Below are 16,179 nucleotides of genomic sequence, written 5' to 3'. Positions count from 1 at the left end.
TGAGAGTTCTAGAATTCCTCTCCCACCACGATCTTTTTCCACACCAGATACCAAGTGTGCTCCCAGAGACTGTTTCCAGATGCCCAGGCATCCCTCTCTTTTCTTTGAGCAGAAAAGCAGGCCAAGATCCTCATCATAATTGCCTGGAGCCTCTCCTTCCTGTTCTCCATTCCTACTCTTATCATATTTGGGAAAAGGAAACTTTCCAATGGTGAAGTGCAGTGCTGGGCCCTGTGGCCCGACGACTCCTACTGGACCCCGTACATGACCATCGTGGCCTTCCTGGTGTACTTCATCCCCCTGACAATCATCAGGTAAGAGGCCAGCAGGCCAGACACACACAGGGGCTTTCCCAGTTCACCAACTGCTGTTCTCTTTCCTTCCAAGGCACTCATTGCTCCTAGTGTCCTTTGGGGAACTGGCTAGGAGACAAGATCTTATGTAAAGCTACCATATGCTAAGCTCAGCTCCTCCAAAGTGGAATAAGAAGGAGGGAAGTAACATTTTCTGATTATGTGTTATGGGGCAGGCCTTGTGAAAAGTGGCTAACAATTATCCCATCCAACACAACTCTATGAAATAACTACTCTTATCCCCATTTTATAAATGACAGAACTCAAGCACAAAGAAGTCAAGTAACTTACTCAATATAACATGGGATTTAACCCCAGGTTTTTCTGATTTCATATCCTGTTCTCTCTCCTATATCATGCAACTTTTCAAATATAAGACCTAGTACCAGTTTCAGAAACCTTATAACTGAAAAGACAGACAAACTTAAAACAAAAATGAAAACACAGTACACACAAAAATATGCTAGCATGTATATTCCATGAAGTCAAACAATGGCAGGGAGCACTCCTTGGAAGCATCCTTTAAATGAGGGAAGCCTTCAGATAGGAGAAGGGGAAGGTAGGGAGAACAGGCTACCTGGTGACTGGGGATAAGAGTGTATATGGTGACTGGAAAGGACAGGCAGGCAGTGCCAGTGGAAGAGAAGTTGGCAATAAGCTCTTTCTGGATAAGGTGAGGCTCATTGTGAAGGGCCTTAGGAAATAAGCCATAGGATGTTCCCTTTGCCCTGCAGCCAATGGTGGACCAAAGATGGTCTTTAAGTAGAGAAGATCACAACCTCCTAGACAAGGCAGGTTCTCCCTTAGTCACATCACAGGATCCTCTCTGAAAGGGTGGCTCAGCACAGGTTGGTGGGATTGGGAACAGCAGGGAGACAACTGGCTTGTTAAGTACGAACATGGAACTTGCTGATTCTGCACCTCTTGAGTGTTCCTAAGTCTACTATCAAGTGCCACATAAGTTGTCCTGGGCAAATGAAGATCAGCCTTTGTGTTTCAATATTAATAGTATAAATAATGCTGTGATCAAAATTTTGATACTTAAAATTATTCATGAGTCCCTGATTATTTCCTCAGAACTCATTCTAATGGAATTGCTAGATCATAGATGATGTTCATTTTAAGACTTTTGATGCATATTCATAACCTGCCCTATAAAAAAAAATGTGTATTCCTGCCAACAGCAAATAAGAGCTCTGATTTTTCTTCCCCTGACCCAGAGAAAGGTGATATCGTTTCTTTATTAAATCTTTCCTGATCACAAAGATTTAAAAAAGTATCTCATTGTTTCCATATGCATTTCTTGGATTAAGTGATTGGATATTTTCAAGTGTTTTCTGATGTTATAGGAATTACTTTTTCTTGCTCTTTGTTCATCTTTGTCTCATAAGATGCTAAAGCTGGAAAAATGTTACCCATCACATGGTCCAGCCCCTAAACTTTTTACAAGTAGACCTAGAGCTAAAAGAAGTGAAATGACTTGCTTTCCAACAAAGGTAGACAAGAGCAGAGTGATTCCCATGGTCAGCCTCTCAGCCTTTCTGAGATTGGATACTGTCCAGTCATCTCTGCTGAATCCACAAGTTAGTATCTATAGTGTATTTCAACTTACTGCTCTTCTCTTCACCAAGCTGAATATGGAAGGAAGCTGGAAGGGAAGATGAAAGTTATTTAGACAGTCGATCAAAACTAGGTAACAGCCACGTTTAAAGAAGCACAGAAAGAGGCCAGCTGCAATGGTAAGAAAGTATTTGGAAGGAAGCAAATCATGTCGTCACAGGCAACTGACACATTGATTTCAGCAGCAGCGAATATCCCTGCTTCTCTCCTGATTGATTTCCCATCAGCTCCTGAAATCAGTTCAAACCCCTGTTCCACAGGGTAGATGCAACCCTGAAGTATAGGCTCACAACATGCTGTCTGGCCAGATCTCTCACTCAGGGCTTTCACGGTCTGAAATTTTCCCCATTCATTCTAGCTGCCTCTTCTCCAACTTGCTTACAGTCCAGCTTGTGCATTTTTGTAGTGTCCTTGGAAAACGCAAAGTCTAACTTAATGATTAAAGGGGGTGATTTCAAAAGTCCTTTTCACTGAGCCCTTGTCAGACTTAAGGTATCAGTAAATCCTGCTCCTTGATGCTTGCTTCCAGCCAGGGCAGAACCATGAAAATGCAGAGTGACCTTGTTCTGTACTTTAGCTCCCCTGAAGCGTTTCCTACCTACTCAGTCATTATCTTCCCTCTTCTGCCTCCTGTGGTCAGCCTTCTGAGGGAGAAAGAGCTTCTCTCTGGGAGGATGCACCAGAGCAAATCACCTATTCTTGAATGAGGACCAGGCATGAACAAAGTTTTCTGAGGCATTTTTTTCTAGTTTGAGGGATAAGTTGCTATAATTTCATCTGTCTCAGAGGTAAAGAGCAACAACTCTTTTTTATTGTTTTCTTTTTTTCTTAACCACACTTTGGCACCCTGAGCTTGATTCTGTTGCTAGTGACTCTTTCAGATAAGTTTAAACTCTTAATTCCAAGAGTGAGTAGAAGAAAGAAACAACTCAACCATGTCTCATGCTTTATTGTCCCTCATGCATGATACATTTATATACAGATATATATATATATACATATATAAGTGTATATTCTTGCCAATCATTTTGGTAAGAAATTTTGGCAAATATATATATATGTATATATATATATATATGTTGTTGTTGTTTTAATTTGCATTTCTTTCATCACAAATGAGGTTGAACATATTGAATACCACTTCATTGAGTCATGCAAGCCCCTTTGCCATGACAAGGCTGTTACAAATGAAGGGGAACACATTTTATATGTTCATTATTATTTTTGTTTTCTTTGCTTTTTATTTATTCATTTACTTCTGGCTGTGTTGGGTCTCCGTTGCTGAGTGCAGGCTTCCTCCAGTTGCCATACAGCAGAAGCCACTCTCTAGTTGCGGTCTGTGGGCTTCTCACTGAGGGGGCTTCTCACTGCGGGGGCTTCTCACTGCGGGGGCTTCTCTTGTGGAGCACGGCCTCTGGGCACAGGGCCCTGCTACAGTTGTCGCATGCCGGCTCGGTAGCTGAGGCTCCTGGGCTAGAGCACAGCCTCCTTGGTTGCAGCACATGGGCTTAGTTGCTCAGCAGCACGTGGGGTCTTCCCAGGTCAAGGACTGAACCCATGTCTCCTGCATTGGCAGGCAGATTCTTTACCACTGAGCCACCAGGGAAGGCCTATTTCTGTTTTTTAAGTAACTTACCTATTCATATTCTTTTTCTCCATTTATCTTATTCTCTCTCTTTAGAGATATTTTTATATAAAAACTTTCCCTGTTTTTATATGATTAGGATATTTCCCTAGTTTGTCCCTAGTTTGCCTTTTCATTTTGAATATGATTTTATTTTGCTTTTAGTTAATAAGACTGACATAATCAAGAGACAGAGAGAAATTATGAATAACTAAAATTAGAAAGTCAAATGAATCAAATTATAGGAAAGTACTTGGCAAAAGTTTATATAAATTGATATGAAAAAATGAATGAAATGTAAATGGCTTTTCTGTAATATATAAATATTTTATATTTAAGTGTACTCACACCCACTCAAACTTTACATTTTTTATTTCTATTCTCTCTTGGGAAAGAATAAGTTCATTTCACAAACTTACCTATATTTTAATTTAACTTGTAAATGATTTATTATTTTACTTATTTGAAAATAATGGGAGCATGTTAAAAATATCACTTTAAAATTGTTTTATTTTATTGTGATGTCTGATTTGGAGGTTTTACTTGATTTTTATGTAATATAAATTTGAAATGTAAGTTAAATTTATTTATTTTATTTTTTTTGGAGTGAATGTTGGTCATTCACTCCAACATTACTTACTGAATAATTTACCTTTTCTCTATGGTATGAAATGGTAATTCCATCATATGCATATTTATATTATAAATGTTCTTAGTGTTTAGGAGCTTTCTAATCTCTTCACTTTATTTTGTTTTTGTTTTCTCTATTCTTTATCTTTAGAGAAACTGTTGTACAATAATTTTTTCTTCTTTAATATGTTGTAAATATTTCCCCAGTTTTTCATTTGTTTCTTCATTTTGAATATGATTTCCTTTTTCTCATATGAAAATACGCTTAATAGTATTTTTCTCATATCAAACTGGCAACATTTTTAAAAAGACTTGGGAGTGAGGGACACAATGGGAGGCAGAGAGTGAAATTTTTAACAAACTTTCTTAAAAAACAATTTAATAAAATACAATGAGAATCCTTCAAAAGTTTATACAGCAAAAAAAAATCAATGCAGAGTTTCAGATTAGCAGATGCAAATTATTACACATATGGATAAACAACAAGGTCCTACTGTATAGCACAGGGAACTATAGTCAGTATCCTGTAATAAACCATAATGGAAAATAATATGAAAAAGAGTATATATGTATAACTGAATTACTTTTCTGTACAGCAGAAATCAACATAACACTATAAATCAACACACTTCAACAAAATTTTTAAAAAGTAAAAATTTTTTAAATAGAAAAGAAATCAATCAAAAATGTCCAAGCAGAAGAGGAAATTACATGGTCCTGACTAAAAAGTACTGCCTTCTGAAGGTATCCCCTTCTCATTAAAAAGTCTCTGGCAATATGAAATAGAATGCATGCATAATATTCCACAACGTGGTTGAATATGCTTTCATTTTGTTTCCAGTTAGTAGAGATTGACACAATTAAGAAAAGGAGAGACCACACAAATAATTAAGTAGTGGCTTACAGGTTAAAGCTTCTGCCTGGAATGCGGGAGACCTGGGTTCAATCCCTGGGTTGGGAAGATCCCCTGGGAGAAGGAAATGGCAACCCACTCCAGTATTCTTGCCTGGAAAATCCCATGGACGAAGGAGCCTGGTAGGCTACAGTTCATGGGGTCACAAAGAGTCGGACATGACTGAGTGATTTCACTTTCTGCTACTAATATTATATTGTTTTAATGACTGTAGCTTTATATACATTTAATATCTGCTAAGACAAGATCTATGCCTTTTTTAGATTCTAAGGCTATTCTTGGGAAAACTGCTCACACACTCTCCTTGCACCCACTACTCCAGCCAGAACAAGCCATCTGAACACCCCACACTCCTCTCATCCCTGGGCCTTTGGGCACATCATTCTTTATGTCTGGGCACTCCTCCAGACTCACTCTGCCTCACTTCTGGCAAAACGATTCACATTCTTTCTGTCTTGTTTCAAAGACTGACGGAGCTGTCTCTGCCAATCCTAGGCCACATCCGACCTCAACTTGTCCAAGCTGCCATTAAGGCTTCATGGGAGTGTCACTGCCTGCTTCTGCAACTGTATCTCTTGAGCATGTGACTCTTATCTCAATCTCTAGACTCCAAACTCAGCACATAATGAACACTTTGTAAATGTTAGATTAAATAAACAATGCAGACCTGACTGCTGAACTTCATCAATTAGACAGAAGTATTATGTCACTCCATCTCTCTCTCTCCGTCACACACACACACACACACACACACACACACACACACACACGTGCATGCGTGCGCACACATCTAGTATGGAAATTTCTGGTTATTTAATGCCTAGATCCGTTTCTGGCATATGGCAGATACTCCATAAATATATGTGAAAGGAAAGAAGAGAGAGAGGAAGAAAGGCAGAGAGGAAGGGAAAGAGGAAGGAATGAGTCATATTGTCAGCGGCAAACTCTCCTGAGAGCTGTGTGTGGATAAAGATTTAGCTGCTCCATCACTAATTAAATCAGGCTCCCAGGACCTGAAACCACAGTGACTGACAATAAAGGCAATGCATTGTTTTTCTGGGTCACCAGAACTCCTGTTGCTTCAAAATTTATTTGACTTGTCTGACTGTTGCTGGGAAAGGTTTTTAGCCCTACTGTAATTGATTTACTCTAGCTATGGTTATCTTCTTGCTACCTAATTGATTTCTCATTCTCCTATCATTTTTACTCTAGGAGATGAAGGTAGAGGCATAAAAGATCCATAGCTGGCAACTGCAAAGCAATAAGTGGAAAAATGCACATTGGTCATGGAGCACTGATTTATATTATGCAGAAAAAAAATCCATTTATTTTGTTTGGGGAAAGGGGGTCATGCTGTGGGGAAAGCCCCAGACAGAGGTCAGGACAGGTCTGTGGACTACAAGGTCATGGTAGATAAAAGGGCCCAAGGTCCTAGCCAGCACTGTCCATGGTACGAGATGTCCAAGGCCAAAGTATATTGTCTGAGGGATGGCAAGAGTTAGGTCTTTTGAAAAAGCCATCATTACTAGCCTGCTAGGTTATGGTAGATGCTTATATTTGAGTTCCCCATATCCATTCCACTCTAAGCTACTCATGGCAACCCCTCCCCTTAGCATGTGAATGCTTCAGATCTAATTCTAGGCAATGAAATGTGAGGCAGTGTCTTTTGAAGAGCTTTTGGAAAGATTTCCCCATTTTAAGCAAACAAAACAGTATGAAATGAAAAATAAAATTCTTCCTTCCCCTGCTTCCCTCCTCAGAAGCAGCAGTGTTAAGATCTTGTTATACACCCTTCCAGGACTGTTCAATTCACATACCAGGATATACATATGTACAGAAACAAACATACTGAAGGACATCTGATCTTTGGGAAAAAAAAAACAAAAACAAAAAAAAAGTTGATCAATCGCTTCACTTTCCTGTTTAGAGCCATTCAGTGGATTTCTATTGTTTCGGGACAAAAAGTCCAAGACCTCAAACCCTGTGCTCAAGGCCATGTGTGACCTGGTCCATGCCTCACTCTCCACCCTTTTCTTAGGCCACACAAGCTGCCTTACTCACCATGCTTCAACTACACTGGCCTTCTCTAAGTTCTTCAAATGGGCCTGATCCCTCCTGTCTCAGAGACTTTGCACATGCTATTCCCTCTGCCTGAATGACCACCTCACTTTTTTGCATTAAAAAAAAAACATTTTATTCTTCAGATCTTAGCTGAAACTACACCCCTTCTGGAAAGGCTTCCCTGAAGCCTTTCAAGCCAAGCCTCTGTTACATACTCTTACCCTATATCTTATCTTCATGGCATTAGTGTTAGTGAAACTAATTAATGAGGAGAGAGACACTTTTGATTAGGGAGCATCCTTAAGCCACTAGTAGGAGAAGAGTGGAAAAGACCACGTGAAGCATGCCGAGTGAAGCATCAGCTCCCCCCTACTCCGGCTTCTACTCCCACTCATGCTTAGCTTCTAGTTAGATCTACAGAGCACAACTGGACCTCATACTCAGGCCCCAAAATGAGGCAAAGGTGGAGACAGAGATGGAACCCGTGGCTCTAGACTGTGATGGGCGTCCATCAAGTCCCTGACCTGTGCTGAGGAGGAGTCATGAAAGGGGTACTTTTGGTCTAAGTGGAATGTTCTCCCTGTATCTTGAGGACAGAGGGAACTTTTGATTCCATTTCCTGACACTCATACATGATCTAGAAGCAAGACTCAGGAAGTAGCCTCAGGCATCCTTTTAAGTACTTAATGCCACTTGAAAAGTCTTCCTCTGGTTTGCACTCTCACATTCTTCCGTGGCCAGGAGCTGCCTTCGGAAGGCGACGGAAGAAAATGGGTCTGTGTTTGGATCGCCTTCCATAAAATCAAGAAATAAACCAGCCAGGAAAGGGATACTTCACTCAATCTTGGTGCCCCTTAGGTTCTCAGGTTTCTAAGAAGCTTGAAGTCAAGCTATGCCTGCTGAGAGAATGGAGATAAATAAAAGACATGGAAGAAGTTGACCCGAAAGGATGGAGATGCTATTCCTCAGCTGTTTCCGAGAACGGGCCATTTCTGGATCTGCTTGATCTTTAAGATATGACTGCCGTAGACAAGGGACGTCCCAGGCGGCTCAGTGGTAAAGAACCACCTACCAAATATAGAGGATACAGCAGACATGGGTTCAGTCTCTGGGTCAGGAAGATCCCCTGCAGCAGGAAAGGGCAACCCACTCCAGTATTCTTGCCTGTAAAGTCCTACGGACAGAGGAACCTGGTGGGATACAGTCCATGCGTCACAAAAAGTTGGCTGTGACAGTGACTGTGCACACGTGCACGGCATAGACAAGACTCAACATACCAAGTGTTATACCAGCCCAGAGGCCCCAGGGAGGAGGGAGCCAGCTGCCACCGGGGAAGAGAAAGCCTTCATATCAACGTGATGCATGGAGAATGGGCTAAAAAAATGTATCTTTAGGAAGCAAAGGAGACACAGAGAAATGGAAGACATTGGACCTTATGTTCACCCAAAGTCAACTACATATTAAGCATGGAATTGGGGTTAGTTTAGTTGCTACTCCTCTTGCTGACATGGAAGAAGGTGTATTGAGAGACAGTGGAGTAGAGGGAGGCAGGATGATGACAACAGAGGTGAAGAAGGCAGAGATAGATTGTGGGAGGCTTTGGATGCCCTGCTCAAGAGACTAGATAGCATCATGCAGGAAAGCAGAGGCACTGAAGGGTTGTTAAGCCAAAGAATGATTCTCTGTCCCAAAGCTCCAATTCTGATGTCAAGTGGTATGGACATTCCAGATGGTAGCAAAGTGGAGATGTTTATAAGACTATGGCAATAAACCAGACAAGAGATGATAAGGAGTGTTTGTTCTGGCAGCACATATATTAAAATTAGAAGGATACAAAGAAAAGTTTCATGGCCCCTGCCTAAGGATGACACATTAATTTGTGCGTTTATGCATATTTCTGTGTTTAACAGATACAAAGTTTCAGCTGGGAAAGATGAGAAAGTTTTGGAGATGGATGATAGTAATAGTTGTACAGCAATGTCAGTGTACTTAATGCTGCCAGACTGTACACTTAAAAATGGATAAAATGGTAAATTTTATGTTATATTTATTTCATCACAATAAAGAAGGTTCCAGATATTAAACAAGAAGAGACTGTAAGGGTATGAAGTGATGCCGAAGAGCAGAAGTGGAGAGGAAGGTACAGATGATGGAGACAGTTTGAAGGGACAGTTCACAGAATTTGCTGACTAATTAGATGAAAGGAAGCAGCAAGAAGGAAATAAATGCATTCACAGTTCTCTCTGATGTATGACTGTTGCATCCTGAGAAGTGGCCGGATTTGGGAAATAAAGGGGCATCCTACTTATTAGTTTTCCTGGCTAACAGTAAAGCTGCTCCTGGCTTTCTACTTGCCTGACTGATCCTAGCAAGACAAGGTGGGAGTGACTAAGGCTCAAACCCCTAACACATGAAATTTTTAATTTTCCACTGCGTATATGGTTGATAATCAACAAATACTTGAATTATTGTTCAATTAAGCAGCGGGGTTGCAACTGTGGTACTCAATTACACTTAATGATATTGTAACCTTTCCTTGTATTTCATTTATCTGCGAAAAAGTTTTCCTGATCTAACAAGTATTCAACTTAGGGAAAAGAATAGTCTCACTAGCAATTTGCTTTCTCATTTTTTCTTTCATGTAGACAAACAATTTCCAGAAAAGTCCCTGGGTAGGTATAGGAAGGGTGAGGATGCTCCTCAAAGACCCTGAGCTTTCCTGGCAGACCCAAAGGAGGTTCTCTGAGCAGGGAAAAGCAATAAGGAGGGTTTTACCACAGTCATTAATTGAGTTATATTACAGAGATCATTAAAAGCAATTAGTGCTTTGTCAGCTACTGTGAACTAGAACTCTGATTTTTTTTTTAACCAAGTGATTCTCAAGAGGGATGTTAGTGCAGTTTTAAAATGAAGCAGTGCTTTGTCTCAAAGTTTTTAGTCAAGGTTCTCAGTATATTAGAAATGTCAAATAACTAATTAAAGAAGGGTATGTTTATATTTATCAAAAGGGATAAAGGATACAAAATTTGCTAATGCTTTTGAGTCATTAGTCCTTTTTTGCTGTTAGGAGCATATTTTGCTGTTGTTGTTCTTGAGTCGCTCAGTCATGTCTGACTCTTTGCGAACCCATGGACTGTAGCCCACCAGGCTCCTCTGTCCATGGAATTTCCCAGGCAAGAATACTGGACTGGGTTGCCATTTCCTCCTCCACGGGATCTTCCTAACCCAGGAATCAAACCCACGTCTCCTTTATTGCAGGTGGATTCTTTATTACTGGGTCACCAAGGAAGCCCCTAGGTGCATATTACACCATGTAATATTAGGTGTGATATCAGGTGAAAAATGAAGAAGGAAGGGAAAGAAAATGACATTCATTGAGCCTCTGATAATTTTAAAACACTGTGTATAGCACTTTAGAGGTTGTCGTATTTGATCCCTAAAAAACTCTGAAGTTTGCATTATTAACTTGATTTGATGGTCTAAACTAAGACTGAGTCTTTTAGTGGGTTCTGGCTGCTATGATAGAACACCACAGAGCAGGTGACTTGCAAACAACAGAAATATATTTCTCACAGTACTGGAGGCTAGAAGTCTGAAATTAGGTTGCCAGTTCAGTTGGGTGGGGCTCCCTGGTGGCTCAGTGGTAAAGAATCCACCTGCAATGCAGGAGATGTGGGTTTGACCCCTAGGTTGGGAAGATCCCCTGGAGAAGGAAATGGCAATCCACCCCAGTATTCTTGCCTGGGAAAGCTCATGGACAGAGGAACTTGACGGGCTACGGTCCATGGGGTCACAAAGGAGCAGGACATGAATTAGCAGCTGAGCATGAGCAGGAGCACGGTTGGGTGAGGGCTCTCTTCCAGGTTGCAGACTTCTCCTTGTAGCCTCACACGACAAAATGTCATGAGACTTCTGCGGGAATATCCTCTTACAAGGGCATTAATCCCACTCATGAAGATGCAACCTTCCATATGACCTAAGCACCTCCCCAAAGTCCCATATCCTTATAACACTACATTGGACAGGAGGATTTCAACATGTAAATTTGGGGAGGAGGGACACAACATTCTTCCTGTTTCACTCAGTGTTTTAGTTGTCTATTTCTGGGTAACATTATTAAGTCACCAGGTTCATGATAATCTCATAATGGGTTCGGGTTGCTATAACTTATTATCTCACAGTTTCTGGGGGTCAGAGTCTGGACATGGTTTAACTGGGTCCTCTGCTTAGGTGTCTGACAGGGCTGGGGTGTTATCAGAGGCTCAAGTAAGGAAGGATTTTCCTCCAAGTTTCCCTGGACTTCTGGCAGAATTGATTTCTTGGGGCTCAAGGACTCACAAAAGCTTGCTTCTTCAGAGCTAGCAATGCATTAGAGACACTAGCAAGACAGAGCCTACACACTTATGTAATCATAGACATCCCATCACTTTCACCCCAATGCACTGATAAGCAAGTCACAGGTCTGGCCGTACTCAAGGGGAGAGGATGACACAGTGATGTGAACACCTAAGGCAGGGATTATGGAGCCAAGGAAAGGCTGCCAAGGCCATACAACCAGCAAATAATAGGGCTAGTTACAAATCTAAATTTTTCTGACCCCAAACCCTGTGTTTGGATTCCAGTCTCAGCTGTACTTCTGACCATCTGAATTATCTTGGAGAAATCACTGAATTTCACCCAGTCCAAGCCTCCTGACTTAAAAAAAGAAGCGGCTGCCATCTATTGTGACTCTGTAATCAGGAAGGATAGGGGGGCAGACCATGGTTGAGAGACCCTTGCCTCCATATCTCACACTTGGGGAACTGGAGTGGTCCTCAGAGTGAGGACCCACCAGCCACTTTAATGCTATCTTTGGTCCTTTCTGCAGTGTCATCTATGCCATTGTGATCAAAACTATTTGGGTCAAAAGCAAAGCCTATGAGACAGTGATTTCCAACTGCTCAGGTAAGTCTTTCATCTGCATTACCAAATCCTTAGCTAATTTTGCTTCTGCAGAGGTTTTTCTCTAGCAAACATGAGCTGGGGTTTTACAGTTATAACAAGCCTGCTGTTATATCAGGGCCCAGCTAGCAGGTCAGACCCCCAAAAGCTGTTTCAGGCAGGCTTTGCCTTCTCCACATGGCTCTCCCAAAATCTGAGGAAGGAGGACTTTGGGTCTGGCTGAGCTATGCCAGCAGAGCCCCTTGAAACAGCTCTAAGCCAGGGTCTGAGGGTAACCCTATCCTGGTGGGTTTGCAGAGAGGCACCCAAGAGGACTCTGGTATGAAAAGAGAGGACCGTGTAGGGAGGAGGCCACACATTCAGCAAAACATGAGGACAGACATTTCTGCTTCGCTTAAACTTACAGAAAAACTGTCATCTAACCACAGAATAGTCCTGGACCCTAGGACAGTCAAGGCAGAATACATGCCCTCCCCATGGCCTGGGCATACCCCACACAGCGGAACAAGCCCAAGACTGCCTGCTACAGCCCTTCCCCAAATCCCATTTCAGCAACCTTACTGCTGAGCACCACCTACACAATAGGTGCTGAGACTTGGAGGCCCATCTGCTTCCCAGGCAGACAACGCTGGGCCTCTGAGAACGAGCTGGAGAGAACACAGCACACAAACATGCCCGAGAGAGAAGAGAAGGTCTCCTGGGTGTCTAGTTACTATAAAACGGCTAGTTCTGAAAAAGGAGACCGTGGAGTTTCCATGGGCCAAGACCATACATATATATTCATTTTGCAAAAATTATCATCTATCTTTTACAAATGGAAATCATATTAATTTTAAATTATACCTATCTATATAGATATATCATTGCATTGCCTGGGTAGGTTTTTGACTGAGTTGTCACTTAACAGAGTTCATTATCCTAGTTTGACAGCTCAAGTGAGGTAGGACCAGAGGGCTTTGGAAAGCCCAGAGCTCTAGGTTGGAGGGGGAACACGGGGAAAAGGAGGGTGTTTTAGTGTGCTCAGACTACTGCAACAATATACCACAGCAAGTGGCTTAAACAATGAATTAATTTTATCACAGTTCTAGAGACTGGAAACCCAAGATCGAGGTACCAGTCAATTCTGTTCCTGGTAAGAGCTCTCTTCTTGGATTGCAGATGGCCTTGCTGGCTTCTTGCTATCTACTCACAAAGCAGAGAGGAGAGACAGAAATCTTTCTACTGTCTCTTCTTATAAGGGCACTAATTCCATCATAAGATTCCTGTTCTCATCTAACTCTATTTCCCAAAGGCCACATCTGCAAAAGTTAATGCCATCTCATTGAGGGGATTAAGTCTTCAACTTATGAATTTTGTCATGAGACAAATATACAGTGCATAACAGGGGAAGAGTCAGGGGGAAAAAGTGAGGAGAGAGAGAGAGAGTGGAAATAAATATATACCAAGCAAACGAGAATAGACAAAGGCTATTTATTCAAAGCTTGCTATAGCAAGGGAATCAGCCACCATCACTTGTCTTTTGACAGAAACACAAAAGCAGTCAGAGGAATGGTAAAGCCTCAGACGTGCCCTGACTGGGGGCTGTTGCCATGGGGAAGCTGTAAGTGTGCTGATTAAAAGCACAGCATCCTGTGTGATGGGTTAGGCATGCATATTTGGCTTTCTCTGGTTGGTTTTAAGTTGACAATAGGGGCAAAAATTAATGAGCTATCAGTCAGTAGTCAAGTCTTGGGTATTTTGTGGTAGACTGTTCCAGGAGGCATTATTCAGTTTATGGACTCTGGGTTAGAAACAGTGGTCTGACTTTCTGCAAGTCTGACTCGCATAGAGTAGGTTGGTTTCCTCAACTGGTTACCATAGGTAATGGGTTGGTTTCCTGGGTTGGTTGCTGCAGAGTGTGGGTCAAAGTTCCATCTTAAATATGATCTGGCTACCGTCCACTTGTTTGCTGAGTCTGTCAACACAGACTGACAAGACAGAGAGACACAGGGCATCTGCTGTCAGCCACTTCTGGGTCCTTTCCATGCTTTACCTCCCTGAATCCTTACACAACTCTGTACGGTGGTATCATCATCTCTCTCTTACAAATGGAAGACAGGCTCGAAGGTTAAGCAATTTGCTTGTTTTCATAGGTCATGATATAGCAGGATTCAAATGCACATATGACTGGCTAGAAAGCCTATATCTTCTCTTCCACATCAGGCTGCCTCTCAGAAGAAAGAACATTACAGAAAAGAAGGTGGTGAATGACTGAAAAAAGCTCAATTTTTAATTTTTTTTTTTAATTATAAAGCTCAAACTCAGGATTGTTGGCATGGCTGTCACCCGCCAGCCTCTTTGCTGAGCTCTGCCTTCAATGCACTCTTCCAGAATCATCTCCCGAAGTGTTTTGATGTATTTAAAAATCTAAAAGGTGACCTAATTTTGCTTAAGTAGACTGAGGTCTTCCTGCACTTTCAGATTTAAATCAGATTGGTTTAAACCCTTGTCTGTGATTTCTGCCAGTTCCAGGAGACTGGTGTGTCCTCTCTCACTGTCCCTCTGAGTTCTCACCCCACGGTCTCACCTCCAACAGCTTGTCTGTTCCCTCTGCTCTTGATCCAGTGAATCATGGAATCCATCTCATTTCCTTAGGCTTGAAGTGATAAAGAGTTTCCACATTCTGTCAGCTACCCCGCCACTTTTATCTCAGCAGGCCTTTTACATCTGTGATTACCCTGTCTCTCTCCAGAGTCCCCCAAATCTCCCTGCTACTCAATTTTCTAGTTCCTGCACTCTTGGATTCCCCCATCCTCCAGTCCCTGAGATTTTATAAAGCTGCAAAGAGATCCATTTTCCACTGATATACAGTATGCCTCTCCTTTCCAAAGGTGGAAATGGCTACAATCAGTTTTTAATCTCTAGTACATGTTTATATGTCCATCATATCAATTTTTTATTTGTCTATATCTTTGTATCAGCATCACTGACCCTTTTCTGGAATGAGGAGCAGAGAGTAGTTCCAAAAAGCCTGTGTACTTTCTGTATCTTATTCATAAGCAGCTCGATTTTCAATCTCATCACAGCCAAGTAACTCTAGAGTTGGCTGGGAAAAAGGTTTCCACTGGTTTTAGTATTCCAGGATTACTGCCCATCAACAAGGGGAAATAAGCAATGATTAGTGTGAACAGAAGCTAACTTTGTAAACACGGCTGCAAAATTCAAGTTTCAGAATCATTCTTCTTCCTGGCAAGTATGTCTATTTTCTCCCCCTCAAGTCTGACAGAAAGGAAAAGAAATAACTAATAAATGATCTACAGACTTTCCCCAAAACAAGTGCTTGGCAGGCGAAAGGTAGAGAATATGAGGTTTCCAATCCTGTAGGTTATCCTTTATAAATGAGCTTGCTTTTGATGCCCAGGGATGTTTACTCCTATAAAACAGGACATTTACCACCTGTGGGCAGGAGATGGAAGAGGTGTACCCATGAAACGGACAAAGTGTAACATATCTGGATATAACTGCATCTGGCCAATATGACTTCGAAGATATGATGTGACCCATGCTATAGCCAAAGTACGTGTTTCCAATTAAATGGGGCAGAACAAGCTGAAGAAAAAAGTTTCTGATTAGGAGCAGTTGGGTTAAAGTCCTAATCACTTCCAGCTAAATAAACTTAAAATAAGCTCATTAAGTACTTTTCTTTATCAGAACACGAGAGTGAAATGGCTTTTCTGCAAACAACTACCTTCAACAAAAGGCATAAGGAACTTTATGAAAAAAAAAAAAGTTGTTTAGTCACTAACTCCTATGTATGTACTGGAGCCTGCCAGGCTCCACTGTCCATGGGATTTCCCAAGCAAGAATACTGGAGTGGGTTGCCATTTCCTTTTCCATGTGAAAAAAAAAAGACAAATATAAAATAAATGAAACATATATATAGCATGTTTGTGGATAGCAAGATTCAGTACTATAAAGATGTCAATTCTCCTCGAATGATTCACAGATTGATAGAGTTAAAATCAAAATTCAAACGGGAGGTTTTCTTAAGCTTGATA

The 16,179-nt window shown here is 41.4% G+C and overlaps 1 protein-coding gene and 1 non-coding gene across 5 annotated transcripts in view; both read left to right on the top strand.

The window, feature by feature from the left end:
* NPSR1 (neuropeptide S receptor 1) overlaps positions 1 to 16,179 on the top strand; it is a 153,300-nt gene that overhangs the window by 122,384 nt on the left and 14,737 nt on the right. For all 4 annotated transcript variants that reach the window (XM_004007904.6, XM_027969109.3, XM_027969108.3 and 1 more), the window contains 2 exons: positions 113 to 314; positions 12,069 to 12,145. In XM_004007904.6, coding sequence (XP_004007953.3) covers positions 113 to 314; positions 12,069 to 12,145 — 279 coding nt within the window. The remainder of the gene's footprint in view (positions 1 to 112; positions 315 to 12,068; positions 12,146 to 16,179) is intronic.
* LOC114114687 (U6 spliceosomal RNA) lies at positions 8,994 to 9,100 on the top strand. The gene has a single exon (XR_003589304.2). It is a non-coding gene; the product is annotated as a U6 spliceosomal RNA (small nuclear RNA).

This window comes from Ovis aries, chromosome 4, assembly GCF_016772045.2.
Source record: "Ovis aries strain OAR_USU_Benz2616 breed Rambouillet chromosome 4, ARS-UI_Ramb_v3.0, whole genome shotgun sequence".
In the NCBI taxonomy this organism is placed as follows: Eukaryota; Metazoa; Chordata; class Mammalia; order Artiodactyla; family Bovidae; genus Ovis; species Ovis aries.
This window is presented reverse-complemented; position numbering and strand designations above follow the sequence as displayed.